This window comes from Uranotaenia lowii, chromosome 2 (genome assembly GCF_029784155.1).
Source record: "Uranotaenia lowii strain MFRU-FL chromosome 2, ASM2978415v1, whole genome shotgun sequence".
NCBI classification, from domain to species: domain Eukaryota; kingdom Metazoa; phylum Arthropoda; class Insecta; order Diptera; family Culicidae; genus Uranotaenia; species Uranotaenia lowii.
In genome coordinates, this window is record NC_073692.1 from 294,314,455 (window position 1) to 294,332,752 (window position 18,298).

The 18,298-nt window shown below is 35.5% G+C and overlaps 1 protein-coding gene across 1 annotated transcript; it reads left to right on the forward strand.

Moving 5' to 3' along the window:
- Positions 1–10,682: 10,682 nt before the first annotated feature.
- LOC129742787 (uncharacterized protein K02A2.6-like) lies at positions 10,683–11,666 on the forward strand. The gene is made up of 2 exons (XM_055734729.1): positions 10,683–11,042; positions 11,103–11,666. Exons 1-2 carry the CDS (start codon positions 10,683–10,685, stop codon positions 11,664–11,666), a joined length of 924 nt encoding a protein of 307 aa, XP_055590704.1.
- The last annotated feature ends 6,632 nt before the right edge of the window (positions 11,667–18,298 follow it).

An 18,298-nucleotide genomic window follows, 5' to 3' on the forward strand; every position in this document is an offset into this window, starting at 1 on the left:
CGGTTACATGTATCACTCGCTCACTGCCTGAACCATTCACTCCTGATCCCAGCCCAACATGATTCGCCTTATGCATCGCTCAATGGTGAGATTTCAATTTGATGATAGTGCTGCACTGTTTTGACAGCAAACATCGTGCGAGGTGATCTGAATTTTAGCGATGAATAGAACGATCGATGATCGGATAAGTCCAGTAGCAATCAATAACAAAACCCGATCGCTGTACGTTCAGTTGCGAAGTGCAATCAGGAACATTCATTGAAAATGAGTGATTTTCGGAACACTGGAATTAATAAAAAAAATTGCAGGTTCTATAAAAATTATAAAGAATCAATTCAAACCAAAAACGCTAATTCACATTATTAAAAAAGATCGTCGCTTTTCGCTTTTCATCATAACAATCTTTTCAATTCAGAAATTTATAGAAACAACAAGGAAAATGGCGCGTAGTGACACCACAATTTGAATCCATCATATTTCGAAAATGACGACATTCAGAAAAAATCTTTTAAAATCAATATAAGGCGCTTTAAATAATGAATATCTACAGTTTTATCAGTGATAGACACTACCAACTCTAAATTTTGCAAAAGATTTATCAAAAAATCCTACAACTTTATCGCTTACCGCTGAATGAGTCTGAGCTTTTATTTTAGTTGACAACGTGATTGTCGTTAAACATTTTTACCCCAATTCTAGTAGTATAAAATGATATTCTTTTTTAAAGATTTTTATGATATTCAGGAAAAAAACATAACAATTTTTTATGGTACATTGTGCTAACCTGATCTCTCTCTTGAAATCGGAATTTAGATTTTATATCGTTTATTCGATTGTGGAAATTTATTGAAAATTATTGTTCCCCCAAACATGTCTTGAATAATGTTTTCTTTAATCGTTTATGATATTTCATCTGTTGTTTTGTATAGATTGTACTTTTCAAATACAGCTTTTTAATTTTACTTAAAAAGTGCTTTGTATGAAGTATGTATATGTCACCTTTTTAATATTTTCAAGCTATTTAGAAAAAAACGTGTCAATTTCCCTGACACGAATGCCATAGTGCTGGTAAAGTGTCAAAAATAACATTTATAAAAAAGTGTCAGTTTCTCCAAGAATTAAAAAAACGTACACTCAGAAATTTAAAAAATATTAAAAATATTTTGTTTTAATTACTCTGACATTTGACTGACATTAATATCCAGAAATATTAAAAAATAACTATTTCAATTATTTAAATTTATGCACCCGAATAATTTCTTGGCGTATAATGATCCAATGCATAAAATTTAATAACCGAGATATTATTTTGTTCAAACAAACGCTTTGTGATTTGTGCGTTTGAGTCCCAACTAAACGGGTATGAGCCAGAGGTGCAAAGCATCGCATCATTTTGCATGCAGCGTTCGACTTTTTCCCGACCAGATCAAACTAACTTTATCTTCGGAAGCGTCGGCTTGCGAACATAGCACGCCGACTTTTGATTGCAAATGAACGCATCGCAACGACGCTGTGGCACGATTGGTTCAAATGACTGCATCTCTTAAGTTCATTCCGATGCTTTGCGAACAGTTCGCCTACTGATTTTAAGGCGACGTCAACCGAAGGATCCGTTCGTTTGAATTTATCGGGGATAAGTTTAAACAACCTTATCGAGATAGGGTCGTTTGAACGTTCAATTGAATGTTCACTTTTGAACGTTCAATTGAATGTTCGTCTGATGCGTTCGGCAGCCTAAGGCAAGACGCCGAGCCGTGTTTGGAGAGGATGGATTATTGATATGGTGCATTGCTTGCGTGTGATGTTCGGTCGTCGCTCGACGATAGAGGGTGTCGGGTGTCTTGTAGCGCGCGGACGACTTGGTAAAGAGAATGAGGCGCAGTTACAGTTTCATTTAACGGTGCAATTTTACTGAATAAAATGCAAACCGCCCAACTACGGTTGGGCTTGTAAGGCTTGTAAGAGATTGTTTATTCTTTTTCATTCCATGTTAGGTTCAGAACTGAAGCAAACCGTCAAGACCCGCGAAATTTAATTCAAATTTTCAGATATCAGATTCAGATTTCAGATTTTAGATTTAGATTCCAGATTCAGATTTCAGATTCAAATTTCAGATTCAGATTTCAGATTCAGATTCAGATTTCAGATTCAGATTTCAGATTCAGATTTTAGATTCAGATTTCAGATTCAGATTTCAGATTCAGATTTCAGATTCAGATTTCAGATTCAGATTTCAGATTCAGATTTCAGATTCAGATTTCAGATTCAGATTTCAGATTCAGATTTTAGATTCAGATTTCAGATTCAGATTTCAGATTCAGATTTCAGATTCAGATTCAGATTTCAGATTCAGATTTCAGATTCAGATTTCAGATTCAGATTTCAGATTCAGATTTCAGATTCAGATTTCAGATTCAGATTTCAGATTCAGATTTCAGATTCAGATTTCAGATTCAGATTTCAGATTCAGATTTCAGATTCAGATTTCAGATTCAGATTTCAGATTCAGATTTCAGATTCAGATTTCAGATTCAGATTTCAGATTCAGATTTCAGATTCAGATTTCAGATTCAGATTTCAGATTCAGATTTCAGATTCAGATTTCAGATTCAGATTCAGATTTCAGATTCAGATTTCAGATTCAGATTTCAGATTCAGATTTCAGATTCAGATTTCAGATTCAGATTTCAGATTCAGATTTCAGATTCAGATTTCAGATTCAGATTTCAGATTCAGATTTCAGATTCAGATTTCAGATTTAGATTTCAGATTCAGATTTCAGATTCAGATTTCAGATTCAGATTTCAGATTCAGATTTCAGATTCAGATTTCAGATTCAGATTTCAGATTCAGATATCAGATTCAGATATCAGATTCAGATTTCAGATTCAGATTTCAGATTCAGATTTCAGATTCAGATTTCAGATTCAGATTTCAGATTCAGATTTCAGATTCAGATTTCAGATTCAGATTTCAGATTCAGATTTCAGATTCAGATTTCAGATTCAGATTTCAGATTCAGATTTCAGATTCAGATTCAGATTTCAGAATTCAGATTCAGATTTCAGATTGGAAATGGACTTCCGCTCATTATGAGTTGATGTTTTACATATATGAGTTGATGTTTAACATATATGAGTTAATGAGTTGATGATTAAATATATTGAGTCCCAAATTCATGGCGTACACCATTTGATTAAGACCCGAAATCAGAAATTTGGAATTCATTTATTGGGGTTAGAATAGAAAAAATGAAAAATTTGGTAATATTTTGTTCACCAGAACTATCACTAAATGTAATGAAATGATTAACTGTTGGTGGTAGATTTTCTAACATGATTTACTTTTCAAATGCCCATTAATTTCCATATTTTTTTCGCCCCGATGGAATGAACACTTTAAATGGAAATGACGTTTGGGTTGGTGGCAAAGGGGTATAACTTATACCGTATAAGTAAATTACTTGGTAGCAAATGGGTCTGCACTTATAACCCTTTGGCTCCAAACAAAAAGTAATTTTCAGTAAGCAGGATTTTTTCAACAATATCAAAACATGAGAAAATAGCGAAATAAAATTGTGATTAAAATAGCATATGATGTTTGACAGTCGAAGATTTGTTCTAGATGGTTAACTCGATTTTTTCCCTTTTGCACTTATACCCCTTTTGGCTCCAAGGGCCTCAAATATGAATCTAAAATCTTAACCCAAAATCTTAACCTTAATTCTAAAACTGAATGCTTAATATGAAACCTGAATCTGATATCTGAATCAGGATCTGAAATCTGAAATCTGAATCAAAATATGAATCTGAAATCTGCTTTCTGAATCTGAAATCTGAATCTGAAATCTGAATCTGAATTCTGAATCTGAAATCTGAATCTGAAATCTGAATTTGAAATCTGAATCTGAAATCTGAATCTGAAATCTGAATCTGAAATCTGAATCTGAAATCTGAATCTAAAATCTGAATCTGAAATCTGAATCTGAAATCTGAATCTGAAATCTGAAATCTGAATCTGAAATCTGAAATCTGAATCTAAAATCTGAATCTGAAATCTGAATCTGAAATCTGAATCTGAAATCTGAATCTGAAATCTGAATCTGAAATCTGAATCTGAAATCTGAATCTGAAATCTGAATCTGAAATCTGAATCTGAAATCTGAATCTGAAATCTGAATCTGAAGTTCTATGGTCAATGTGCATTATTGACCATAGCATACAAACCAAATGCACTTTCCTTTTAATAATAAATTGCTGCTACTGATTCCATCCTTTTTGAAGATTATTCACATATTCGAAAAGAATGGAATCTGCATGCAGTCAAGTTGAGCGGCATTTTGCAACTGAAGAATCATAGCACGTGCTCATACCCGTTTAGTTGGGACTCAAACGCACAAATCACAAAGCGTTTGTTTGAACAAAATAATATCTCGGTTATTAAATTTTATGCATTGGATCATTATACGCCAAGAAATTATTCGGGTGCATAAATTTAAATAATTGAAATAGTTATTTTTTAATATTTCTGGATATTAATGTCAGTCAAATGTCAGAGTAATTAAAACAAAATATTTTTAATATTTTTTAAATTTCTGAGTGTACGTTTTTTTAATTCTTGGAGAAACTGACAGGATCTGAAATCTGAAATCTGAATCAAAATATGAATCTGAAATCTGCTTTCTGAATCTGAAATCTGAATCTGAAATCTGAATCTGAATTCTGAATCTGAAATCTGAATCTGAAATCTGAATTTGAAATCTGAATCTGAAATCTGAATCTGAAATCTGAATCTGAAATCTGAATCTGAAATCTGAATCTAAAATCTGAATCTGAAATCTGAATCTGAAATCTGAATCTGAAATCTGAAATCTGAATCTGAAATCTGAAATCTGAATCTAAAATCTGAATCTGAAATCTGAATCTGAAATCTGAATCTGAAATCTGAATCTGAAATCTGAATCTGAAATCTGAATCTGAAATCTGAATCTGAAATCTGAATCTGAAATCTGAATCTGAAATCTGAATCTGAAATCTGAATCTGAAATCTGAATCTGAAATCTGAATCTGAAATCTGAATCTGAAATCTGAATCTGAAATCTGAATCTGAAATCTGAATCTGAAATCTGAATCTGAAATCTGAATCTGAAATCTGAATCTGAAATCTGAATCTGAAATCTGAATCTGAAATCTAAATCTGAAATCTGAATCTGAAATCTGAATCTGAAATCTGAATCTGAAATCTGAAATCTGAATCTGGAATCTAAATCTAAAATCTGAAATCTGAATCTGATATCTGAAAATTTGAATTAAATTTCGCGGGTCTTGACGGTTTGCTTCAGTTCTGAACCTAACATGGAATGAAAAAGAATAAACAATCTCTTACAAGCCTTACAAGCCCAACCGTAATTGGGCGGTTTGCATTTTATTCAGTAAAATTGCACCGTTAAATGAAACTGTAACTGCGCCTCATTCTCTTTACCAAGTCGTCCGCGCGCTACAAGACACCCGACACCCTCTATCGTCGAGCGACGACCGAACATCACACGCAAGCAATGCACCATATCAATAATCCATCCCATCCAAACACGGCTCGGCGTCTTGCCTTAGGCTGCCGAACGCATCAAAAGTGAACATTCAATTGAACGTTCAAACGACCCTATCTCGATAAGGTTGTTTGAACTTATCCCCGATAAATTCAAACGAACGGATCCTTCGGTTGACGTCGCCTTAAAATCAGTAGGCGAACTGTTCGCAAAGCATCGGAATGAACTTAAGAGATGCAGTCATTTGAACCAATCGTGCCACAGCGTCGTTGCGATGCGTTCATTTTTTCCAACCACAAGTTAGGCGTCGTAGCTGATCTTAACCTTTTCAAGAAATAATCAGCTTGCGACTTTTTCTCGACGACGTTTGCGCTGAACGTTCATTTGCACCTCTGTGTATTAGTTCTATGGTCAATGTGCATTATTGACCATAGCATACAAACCAAATGCACTTTCCTTTTAATAATAAATTGCTGCTACTGATTCCATCCTTTTTGAAGATTATTCACATATTCGAAAAGAATGGAATCTGCATGCAGTCAAGTTGAGCGGCATTTTGCAACTGAAGAATCATAGCACGTGCTCATACCAGAGGTGCAAATGAACGTTCAGCGCAAACGTCGTCGAGAAAAAGTCGCAAGCTGATTATTTCTTGAAAAGGTTAAGATCAGCTACGACGCCTAACTTGTGGTTGGAAAAAATGAACGCATCGCAACGACGCTGTGGCACGATTGGTTCAAATGACTGCATCTCTTAAGTTCATTCCGATGCTTTGCGAACAGTTCGCCTACTGATTTTAAGGCGACGTCAACCGAAGGATCCGTTCGTTTGAATTTATCGGGGATAAGTTCAAACAACCTTATCGAGATAGGGTCGTTTGAACGTTCAATTGAATGTTCACTTTTGATGCGTTCGGCAGCCTAAGGCAAGACGCCGAGCCGTGTTTGGATGGGATGGATTATTGATATGGTGCATTGCTTGCGTGTGATGTTCGGTCGTCGCTCGACGATAGAGGGTGTCGGGTGTCTTGTAGCGCGCGGACGACTTGGTAAAGAGAATGAGGCGCAGTTACAGTTTCATTTAACGGTGCAATTTTACTGAATAAAATGCAAACCGCCCAATTACGGTTGGGCTTGTAAGGCTTGTAAGAGATTGTTTATTCTTTTTCATTCCATGTTAGGTTCAGAACTGAAGCAAACCGTCAAGACCCGCGAAATTTAATTCAAATTTTCAGATATCAGATTCAGATTTCAGATTTTAGATTTAGATTCCAGATTCAGATTTCAGATTTCAGATTCAGATTTCAGATTCAGATTTCAGATTCAGATTTCAGATTTAGATTTCAGATTCAGATTTCAGATTCAGATTTCAGATTCAGATTTCAGATTCAGATTTCAGATTCAGATTTCAGATTCAGATTTCAGATTCAGATTTCAGATTCAGATTTCAGATTCAGATTTCAGATTCAGATTTCAGATTCAGATTTCAGATTCAGATTTCAGATTCAGATTTCAGATTCAGATTTCAGATTCAGATTTCAGATTCAGATTTCAGATTCAGATTTCAGATTCAGATTTCAGATTCAGATTTCAGATTCAGATTTCAGATTCAGATTTCAGATTCAGATTTTAGATTCAGATTTCAGATTTCAGATTCAGATTTCAGATTTCAGATTCAGATTTCAGATTCAGATTTCAGATTCAGATTTTAGATTCAGATTTCAGATTCAGATTTCAGATTCAGATTTCAGATTCAGATTTCAGATTCAGATTTCAAATTCAGATTTCAGATTCAGATTTCAGATTCAGAATTCAGATTCAGATTTCAGATTCAGATTTCAGATTCAGAAAGCAGATTTCAGATTCATATTTTGATTCAGATTTCAGATTTCAGATCCTGTCAGTTTCTCCAAGAATTAAAAAAACGTACACTCAGAAATTTAAAAAATATTAAAAATATTTTGTTTTAATTACTCTGACATTTGACTGACATTAATATCCAGAAATATTAAAAAATAACTATTTCAATTATTTAAATTTATGCACCCGAATAATTTCTTGGCGTATAATGATCCAATGCATAAAATTTAATAACCGAGATATTATTTTGTTCAAACAAACGCTTTGTGATTTGTGCGTTTGAGTCCCAACTAAACGGGTATGAGCACGTGCTATGATTCTTCAGTTGCAAAATGCCGCTCAACTTGACTGCATGCAGATTCCATTCTTTTCGAATATGTGAATAATCTTCAAAAAGGATGGAATCAGTAGCAGCAATTTATTATTAAAAGGAAAGTGCATTTGGTTTGTATGCTATGGTCAATAATGCACATTGACCATAGAACTTCAGATTCAGATTTCAGATTCAGATTTCAGATTCAGATTTCAGATTCAGATTTCAGATTCAGATTTCAGATTCAGATTTCAGATTCAGATTTCAGATTCAGATTTCAGATTCAGATTTCAGATTCAGATTTCAGATTCAGATTTTAGATTCAGATTTCAGATTTCAGATTCAGATTTCAGATTTCAGATTCAGATTTCAGATTCAGATTTCAGATTCAGATTTTAGATTCAGATTTCAGATTCAGATTTCAGATTCAGATTTCAGATTCAGATTTCAGATTCAGATTTCAAATTCAGATTTCAGATTCAGATTTCAGATTCAGAATTCAGATTCAGATTTCAGATTCAGATTTCAGATTCAGAAAGCAGATTTCAGATTCATATTTTGATTCAGATTTCAGATTTCAGATCCTGATTCAGATATCAGATTCAGGTTTCATATTAAGCATTCAGTTTTAGAATTAAGGTTAAGATTTTGGGTTAAGATTTTAGATTCATATTTGAGGCCCTTGGAGCCAAAAGGGGTATAAGTGCAAAAGGGAAAAAATCGAGTTAACCATCTAGAACAAATCTTCGACTGTCAAACATCATATGCTATTTTAATCACAATTTTATTTCGCTATTTTCTCATGTTTTGATATTGTTGAAAAAATCCTGCTTACTGAAAATTACTTTTTGTTTGGAGCCAAAGGGTTATAAGTGCAGACCCATTTGCTACCAAGTAATTTACTTATACGGTATAAGTTATACCCCTTTGCCACCAACCCAAACGTCATTTCCATTTAAAGTGTTCATTCCATCGGGGCGAAAAAAATATGGAAATTAATGGGCATTTGAAAAGTAAATCATGTTAGAAAATCTACCACCAACAGTTAATCATTTCATTACATTTAGTGATAGTTCTGGTGAACAAAATATTACCAAATTTTTCATTTTTTCTATTCTAACCCCAATAAATGAATTCCAAATTTCTGATTTCGGGTCTTAATCAAATGGTGTACGCCATGAATTTGGGACTCAATATATTTAATCATCAACTCATTAACTCATATATGTTAAACATCAACTCATATATGTAAAACATCAACTCATAATGAGCGGAAGTCCATTTCCAATCTGAAATCTGAATCTGAATTCTGAAATCTGAATCTGAATCTGAAATCTGAATCTGAAATCTGAATCTGAAATCTGAATCTGAAATCTGAATCTGAAATCTGAATCTGAAATCTGAATCTGAAATCTGAATCTGAAATCTGAATCTGAAATCTGAATCTGAAATCTGAATCTGAAATCTGAATCTGAAATCTGAATCTGATATCTGAATCTGATATCTGAATCTGAAATCTGAATCTGAAATCTGAATCTGAAATCTGAATCTGAAATCTGAATCTGAAATCTGAATCTGAAATCTGAATCTGAAATCTAAATCTGAAATCTGAATCTGAAATCTGAATCTGAAATCTGAATCTGAAATCTGAATCTGAAATCTGAATCTGAAATCTGAATCTGAAATCTGAATCTGAAATCTGAATCTGAAATCTGAATCTGAAATCTGAATCTGAAATCTGAATCTGAATCTGAAATCTGAATCTGAAATCTGAATCTGAAATCTGAATCTGAAATCTGAATCTGAAATCTGAATCTGAAATCTGAATCTGAAATCTGAATCTGAAATCTGAATCTGAAATCTGAATCTGAAATCTGAATCTGAAATCTGAATCTGAAATCTGAATCTGAAATCTGAATCTGAAATCTGAATCTGAAATCTGAATCTGAAATCTGAATCTGAAATCTGAATCTGAAATCTGAATCTGAAATCTGAATCTGAAATCTGAATCTGAAATCTGAATCTGAATCTGAAATCTGAATCTGAAATCTGAATCTGAAATCTGAATCTAAAATCTGAATCTGAAATCTGAATCTGAAATCTGAATCTGAAATCTGAATCTGAAATCTGAATCTGAAATCTGAATCTGAAATCTGAATCTGAAATCTGAATCTGAAATCTGAATCTAAAATCTGAATCTGAAATCTGAATCTGAAATCTGAATCTGAATCTGAAATCTGAATCTGAAATTTGAATCTGAAATCTGAATCTGGAATCTAAATCTAAAATCTGAAATCTGAATCTGATATCTGAAAATTTGAATTAAATTTCGCGGGTCTTGACGGTTTGCTTCAGTTCTGAACCTAACATGGAATGAAAAAGAATAAACAATCTCTTACAAGCCTTACAAGCCCAACCGTAGTTGGGCGGTTTGCATTTTATTCAGTAAAATTGCACCGTTAAATGAAACTGTAACTGCGCCTCATTCTCTTTACCAAGTCGTCCGCGCGCTACAAGACACCCGACACCCTCTATCGTCGAGCGACGACCGAACATCACACGCAAGCAATGCACCATATCAATAATCCATCCTCTCCAAACACGGCTCGGCGTCTTGCCTTAGGCTGCCGAACGCATCAGACGAACATTCAATTGAACGTTCAAAAGTGAACATTCAATTGAACGTTCAAACGACCCTATCTCGATAAGGTTGTTTAAACTTATCCCCGATAAATTCAAACGAACGGATCCTTCGGTTGACGTCGCCTTAAAATCAGTAGGCGAACTGTTCGCAAAGCATCGGAATGAACTTAAGAGATGCAGTCATTTGAACCAATCGTGCCACAGCGTCGTTGCGATGCGTTCATTTGCAATCAAAAGTCGGCGTGCTATGTTCGCAAGCCGACGCTTCCGAAGATAAAGTTAGTTTGATCTGGTCGGGAAAAAGTCGAACGCTGCATGCAAAATGATGCGATGCTTTGCACCTCTGGTTGTGGTAGATACTTACTCACGATACTTGCATGTAGTAGAGATCAAAAACACAGATGCGAACAGCACTAACGCAGCATTAAGTAGAATCTTCGAAGTATGGGGTTATCCCATCGCCATTCACAGCGACAACGGACCACCTTTTCAAGGGGAAAAGTTTGTTAAGACCTGGGAAGACAGAGGTGTCAAAATCAGGAAAGCAATCCCTCTAAGCGCTCAGTCAAACGGAGCGGTTGAGCGTCAAAACAAAGGACTCAAAGATGCCCTAACAGCTGCCAAAATGGACAACGTCAATTGGAAACTTGCTCTTGAGCAGTATTTGTATATGCACAACAAGGTAAGATACTAATTAAGTTATAACGTTCCAACTTGTTTAATGAGCATTTGATACGATTAGGTACGACCACTGTCAAGACTCGGTGTCACGCCTTTCGAACTTCTTGTGGGATGGAGGTTTCGTGGGACGTTTCCGTTTTTGTGGGAATCACTTTCGGCAGATCAAGTTGACCGCACAGACATTCGAGAAAAGGACGCTACGTCCAAGCTCGACAGTAAGCAGTACGCAGATTTAACCAGAGGGGCAAAAGAGTCGGAAATAAAGGTTGGAGATAAGGTTGTTCTGGCAAAACATCAGAGGCAAAAAGGAGACCCAACGTTTGCGGAAGATCGCTACACAGTTTTGACAAGAGAAGGTGCAAAAGTCGTGATAATAAGTAACAGAGGTGTACAATACTCAAGAAATGTACAAGATATCAAGAAGGTTCCCATTACGGTGGCAGAGAGTCAGACAAATGTTGACTATGGCGCAAACAGCGACGATACATTTTCATCAACTGTTCAACTACCAGATCATTCTTCAGATGTTGAAGAAGGAACTGAAGAAGAATCGAGACGACCAAATCGAGTAAGGAGGATGCCTTCTCGTTTTAACGAAATGATTCTATTTACCGTATTTGACTAAAGAGTAGAGACGTGGAGTATTGTAGAGATAAAGATCAGTATGTTCAATAAATCAGTATTTAACTATAATAATTAGTTTTAAAAATAATGTTCAGAAAACATTTCTAAGAAACAAATTCAAATTAAAAGTTATCGAATGGTATGATTTGTTTTCCCGTTTGCTTCTTGCCCCTCACTACCCATGATTCGCTGAGTTCCCTGTCAGAATTCCCCTACGCTGTTTCCCCTTTTTGATTGATTCTGATTGGTCGAAGCATGAAAGCCGTATGAAGTATGAAAGCTATAAAAGAAACCAACAATCCTCGCGCGAGCTCATTCAGTTGTCTAAAGCCGAGAAGAACGGAGCAAAAGAATCCAAGCAGCAGCAACCGAGACGAATGGAGCAAAAGGCATCCAAACAGCAGCAGCCGAGAAGAATGGAGCAAAAAGCATCCAAACAGCAGCAGCAGCATTCCGCAGCAGGGCCGAGTGCGGAACGGCAGCAGCGAGCCGAGTTGGGAGAAGCCATTACCCGCTTCATGCGGCGTTTGCCGGAGGCGGGCAAATTTGTGGAACCGCGTCCACCGGCAATTCACGACAGATTGATCTAAACAAAACGGTACAAATCATCTCGAAAAAAAGTAACTATTTGACGAATCCGTTTATTGAGGTTAAGCTGTTTTGCCGTTTAGGAACAAGTTCTGCTTCGTGCACAATATGTGAAATCGGAACAAAATGGTAAGTGTTTTCTTAGATTTCATTTAGTTGTGCTGGTTCTCTTCATAATACTTTGTTTTTGTTTCAGATCGGCCCACAGAGCTTCGTGTTGTATTTTGTTGTATTCCCGTCAGCCTTCAGATATTATTCCGGACAAGCCGGACCTGACAAGCTTGGCGAACAAAGGACTTGCCTCAACAATTTTTAAAGAACACGGTGATATATCTCAAAAATAAATATTAGGTAACAGTCCCTATTAATTTCAAATAAATACCAATTTTTTTCATGAATTGTGTTTTTTTTTAAATTAATTATTATTGAAGAAACCAATCAAACAAACAAGCATTTACCTTTTAAATCAGTGAATGTGAAAACGGTATTATTTACTATTTTCCTAGGTGAATGAGAAAATGGTAAAATCTACCTTTTTGCTAGGTGAATTGAAAAAAGGTAAGATTTACCTTTTTGCTAGGTGAATGAAAAAAAGGTAAAATTTACCTCGAAAGAGGGGTGGAAAAAATTCACCTCGCAAAAAGGTAAATTTTACCTTTTTTTTATTTTCCGTGTGTGATAGAAATATTGCTATTTTTGCATCACAGCATGCGAAAATACAACCCATGTTGTAAAAAAAACTAGAAGACCACAGATCTTGAAAATGTTTTTGCATGGCAAAATTTTCAAAATGTGCCGTAAGTGTAAAAATTTCTACCACTTTTTCCCAACACCAGTGAACTTGCTCTTACAATGAAATGTTCAAATCACATTTTGAATTCAGTTTGGGCATTTCAATCGTGCTAGTTGGGTTCGATAAATTTCAAACCTTTTTCAAAGGAGTAAACCTTGTCTGAGGTGAATGACACCATCTTGAGTCACGATTCCTAGACCATCTCATGATATGTCAAAATCAAATAGAACACCTTCAAAATGAGGGTGTTCAGGATTCTTATAAGAAAGATTAGAAAAAATACGGCGAATTTAAGTTGCACACTTTTGTATCCGAATACCCGATTGGCTTGGCTATTAGACTGAGTCGATTTGGGGACATCGTCGAATTTCTCAAACCCTGAGGTCTAAACAGGTTTTGTATTAAAATATTAAATTAATTTATTTTATTTTTATTTTTAAGGAAATTGAAAATTGTAATTATATTTCACGCAATCATGAATTGTATGGTTGAAACTATGCGAATCATGGTACTTGAAACCTTGAATGGACTGTCAAATTCATATTTTTGTACACTGAAATTTATGGTTTCAGCAAAATTTACCATGAAAAAAGGGGGTTGTTAAGCAACTTAACAATGAAAAAATCAACTTTTTCCCATAAATTTTTAAACTCAAAACGATAAAGTTAACTGTTATTACATATTCCACTTTTTTCAACGAAATTGTGAATTTCAAGGTTTTCCCTTGAATTTTAATCGTTCAACGATCATGAACATCAATGTTTATTTACAATTTATTATAATTCCAGGTCCGTGAAACCCCATGGTTTGAATTGTTGTTTTCATTTGTTTTTTTCTTTCAAATTCATATTTCGTATTTAATAAAATAAATTAGAGTTTAATTTGTTCGCTTAATTTTTATTCAATTTTAGGTTTTGTATTTACAAACTTGTCACTTACCAAAAGCAATGCTGAAAATATCTGCACTACGGATTTTCTTTACTGCAACATCGACGGCTCTTGAGCCAACTTCTGTCCGACCCTGGGACACGGCTGGTACCAGACCACCGATCCGTTCGATATCGGTTTGCCGCGGACGTCTACCATGGCCACGTCGACCATTGTATACGGCCCTCAATTAACTGAAGTTGTATTTGGGGAACTTTTCACCTTTTCATCAGCTCCTAGAATGAATGAAATTTCAGTTAAGTTATTTCATACAAATCAATCAATATAATTAAATTACTTACCATAATCAACGAAGTTAAAGCCATCTTTTTCTAATCCGAATCAGGTCAGCTTGATTTCGGATTTTCCAGATTCGCTGATTCTGACTTTGAAAATTTTAACAAACCCTCCGAAAGAAAGTGACGTTTGTGGAGCGCAATAAAATTTTCTCTACACGGAAAAATGTAAATGTGTAAAAAGCAAAAATTTACCAATGTTCGCGTGGTTTTGATTTACATTTTACCATGAAGTACACTGTAACAACATTAATCACAAGAAAAATATTGTGATACCGTGCGTCTGTCATTTTCGGCAACTATGGAATATTTTGTATTAACAATAAACTTCACGGTGACTTCAAAAATTATGATGGTTTCAAAGTTTAATGCGGTTTACAGATATTTAGATTTTACGATGAAGTTTATTGGTAAAATTGAAAATCATTGTTCGGTTATCTTAATACCATGGTCTTTGCTAATCGGGTAGAAATGGATGTTGGTATTTCTTTCAATTTCGCAAGCCTTATGTACATATGTAGTTTACGATGGAGCGACTAGCCTCGGATTGCGAGATGAGAGTAATTTCAAAGCTTGCTGAGGCCCATTGATCAGCAGATTCATTACCGGGAATATCCGGATGAGTAGGCGTCCTACAGAGTGTGATGATTTTGACGTGGAGCTAGATGGACTGTAGAAAAAGCCTCAATTACTCCGATGCATTACCACCCTTCTGTGAAGATAGAATAAAATGAAACTTTAAGAGTTATTTAGAGTATTTTTAAAGGGGTAAGACCATTCGATTCCTCGCAAGTTTTACTTAAAGGATAATGATTTACAAGAATTCACCAAGCGCAAGGTGATTACCTTTTTTTTAGGTTCGAAAATTCCCACTGCGCATTGGGAAATCTTTGAAGCCACCATTTAGTATGGAACTTCGTTTCTCTCAATGAAAGATGTTTGGAGACGAGATAGTGGTAGCAAAGATGGCCACATCTAGTTAAAAATACAGAATACAGCATTATTTAAGACCTTTTAACCACCCGGGATATTCGGGTCTATGGAATTACCATCGTAATATTCTTGTTGAAATAGAGAACTTTTTAGTTCATCATCGTACAAAGTTTGTTTACTACAAAACTAGAAATTCCGTGCGCTACATCATCACGCATTGGCCTAAGTGATCAGAATGAATTTTTGATTCTTAAATGCAAAGCGTGATAGCATTATGATCATCAAATTTGACACCACAAAGTACTGCAAGGTGTGAATCCTAATTTTCATTTCTCTTTCCACGAGGAACCCCAAAATGCCGAGGCAATTACGCTTTTTTTCGTACATTGACACATGGATTCCCACCATTTCGAAAATTGATGGAATCTCGACGACGACACATAACAACAACAACGCAACGTCGGCCAAAGTGCGCTCCATTCGGATGATTGATTAAATATTCATCGTAACGAAAATGAAATGAATTAACAAATAATTTTAAACAGTCGTTCAATTTGCGCTGCCCGGGGTGTGGCGTCAATGTTGTCGCTGAATGGCTTGAACTGGTGGGATGGAATTGGAAAATTGGTCAAAAGTGTTTGTTTGGGGAACTTTTTGGAGCCATCCGAAAACCAGATAGGTGGGCAGGACATTTGAAGTTGTGGTTCCGAAGGTGGGAGGTTCTGGATTGAGGGAATGAATTATACACGCACATCACGTGCAATTTTCTGCTGCCAAAATGCGAGATGACAGACATTTTATTAAAATTTTCGAAGCTGCTTTGCAAAATTATCCAGAGTTTGATTTGAGCATAATACGTCGGAAAGAAAAGCACACTGGAAAACCACAAAATCCTTAATATATTTTTCTAAACATTTTAAAGGGAAATTCCTCAATTTTGTGAAATGTTAAAAATTGTATCTCTTGTGAACGTGTTTTTCATCGTGTGATAATACTTTGGCCTATTTGCCTCAGCGTCATAATTTCGCAATGCCAGACTTCCAAACCTATAGATATCATAAAGTAGAACTATTTGTTAGCAACAAAACCAGCCAATATTGAAGTAATTCTAACATACTTTAAATTATTGCTTAATTTTGGGTGAAATGACGCTATGAATTTTCTTTAGTGGCCCACAAATAGATACATACAATCCTACACAATGTTTGCCGAAAATGAGGCCATTTCAACAAGCGTCCGATAATCCACCCCACACTGAACCAAATCGGGCTATAAAATGTATAGACTCATTTTAATAATTATTATGATTTCATTGTCTGATAGATACTAATGTTAAATTCATTAAAAAATATTAAAAAATCCAATACTTTTAACAAGTTTGTCGATATCCTACAGTATCCAGTAAAAGATACTAGAAAATCCAATGAATCTTATATACTTGTAGCGCTTTTTGAAATTTATAGGAAAATCCAGTAGCTTCGTTTGTTTAGTTTCCGTTGGAGGAAGTAAGTCTAGCTGCCGGTAAAAATAAAAAGCAGCAAAATAGAACGGCTGATGTGTTGCAGAGCTCATTAGTTTGTACATCAGGTTGGTGCGGAATCAAAAAAATCCTTAAGCAGCGAAGAATCGAACAAGTGATAAAAAAATTAACTCCACAATTTTTTCAGTATGTAAGTAAACATATTTTCTAAAAATATCGTTTTTATTAAATTTATTTTTTTCCAGCTTTCTATTGATTTACGGAAACATCGTATAATTAAAATTTGACATCTGGTCAGACAGAGTAACAACTTGTGGGCGCAAGATTTCGATCAGGCGAATGCTCAAACTTCACGGCAAGGCAATCCATAAAATTGTTCAAATTGTTCCGAAGTGATAGCGCTTCCGGCTACTCAGTACCCAGTGTCAGCGTCGGAAATGTGGCCCAACTGGCGGTGGATTTCCATCATCGAAAGGCTCAAACTTTCATAAGTGCATGGTCTACTATAATCTGTGGCATCCAGCTTTAATTCCGGTAGCCGGTCCACCCGCATACGCTCACGATTCGGATAAAATGACCACCACTGCCGAACTGTTTGCATCCGATGAGCATAAGTTGTTGGTTCTTGAATTGCGAGCCCCTTTCGTCGGCTCCTTGCAGGCGGAATTTCTTATCAGTTTGTCGGACTTTGTGGAGAGTCAAAACTCGGAAATGTTTTCATACTATCCAGTAGCTTCGCCCACGAAAACCAGCAAATCGGTTCCCGGATTAAGTACGTGACCACGGAAGCATTCCTTTCTAAGCGACATAAGGCTCTAACTCAATTGAAGTGGCCACAGTTGGAAGGAAGCGTTATTCACGGGGGAGGATTTACTATGAAGTTGCAAAAAATGTTGGTAGCACGTAATCAATTCGGATTTGTGCTGTTTAGTAATGTTTTCGAAAGGAACAGCACTACAGATGCTGTTAATTTGGTATTGTTGATGGATCAGATTAGAGAACCGGTGCTGCTACCGAGAAGAACAGAAGATTAGGATTGCCGTTCCCAGCCCTTGGAAGCACCTGTTTGGAAACTCAGCTCCTGTGACGTTTATTGAGGGAAAATAAATTGTTAAACTTCAAAAAATAGTTCAATACCGGAAGCAACAGCATTCAACTCCCGGCGAGATTTGATTCTCTGAAGATATCCTTTCTGACACTGGAGTAAACCGGCCAAGAAGAACATTGCGATTACGAAAAGTTTTTTAATCGGTAAGTTTTGAAAATTAACATATATGTACATACATCTTCAACGAGTAGTGATATTGTAATTAATGTTTCAGATGATGACGTATAAAACGGATTACGAGTTGGCGAGGGGAATCTTTATACTTCAACAACAGCCGAAACCAAGAACCGAATCCGCAAAATGATCCAATTGATTGAAACGGAAAATTTTTGACATACAGAGGCCAGAGATGAATGTATTTTTAGACGGGATTAATCCACTAACAATAAAATATTTATAGTGAATCTCAATGATGTATTTTATTTACGCTGCAGTGAAAAAAAAACTTTAATTTAAGAATAAATTGAATAAGGTACGACATATTTTATTGAATCTATGAACTATTCAT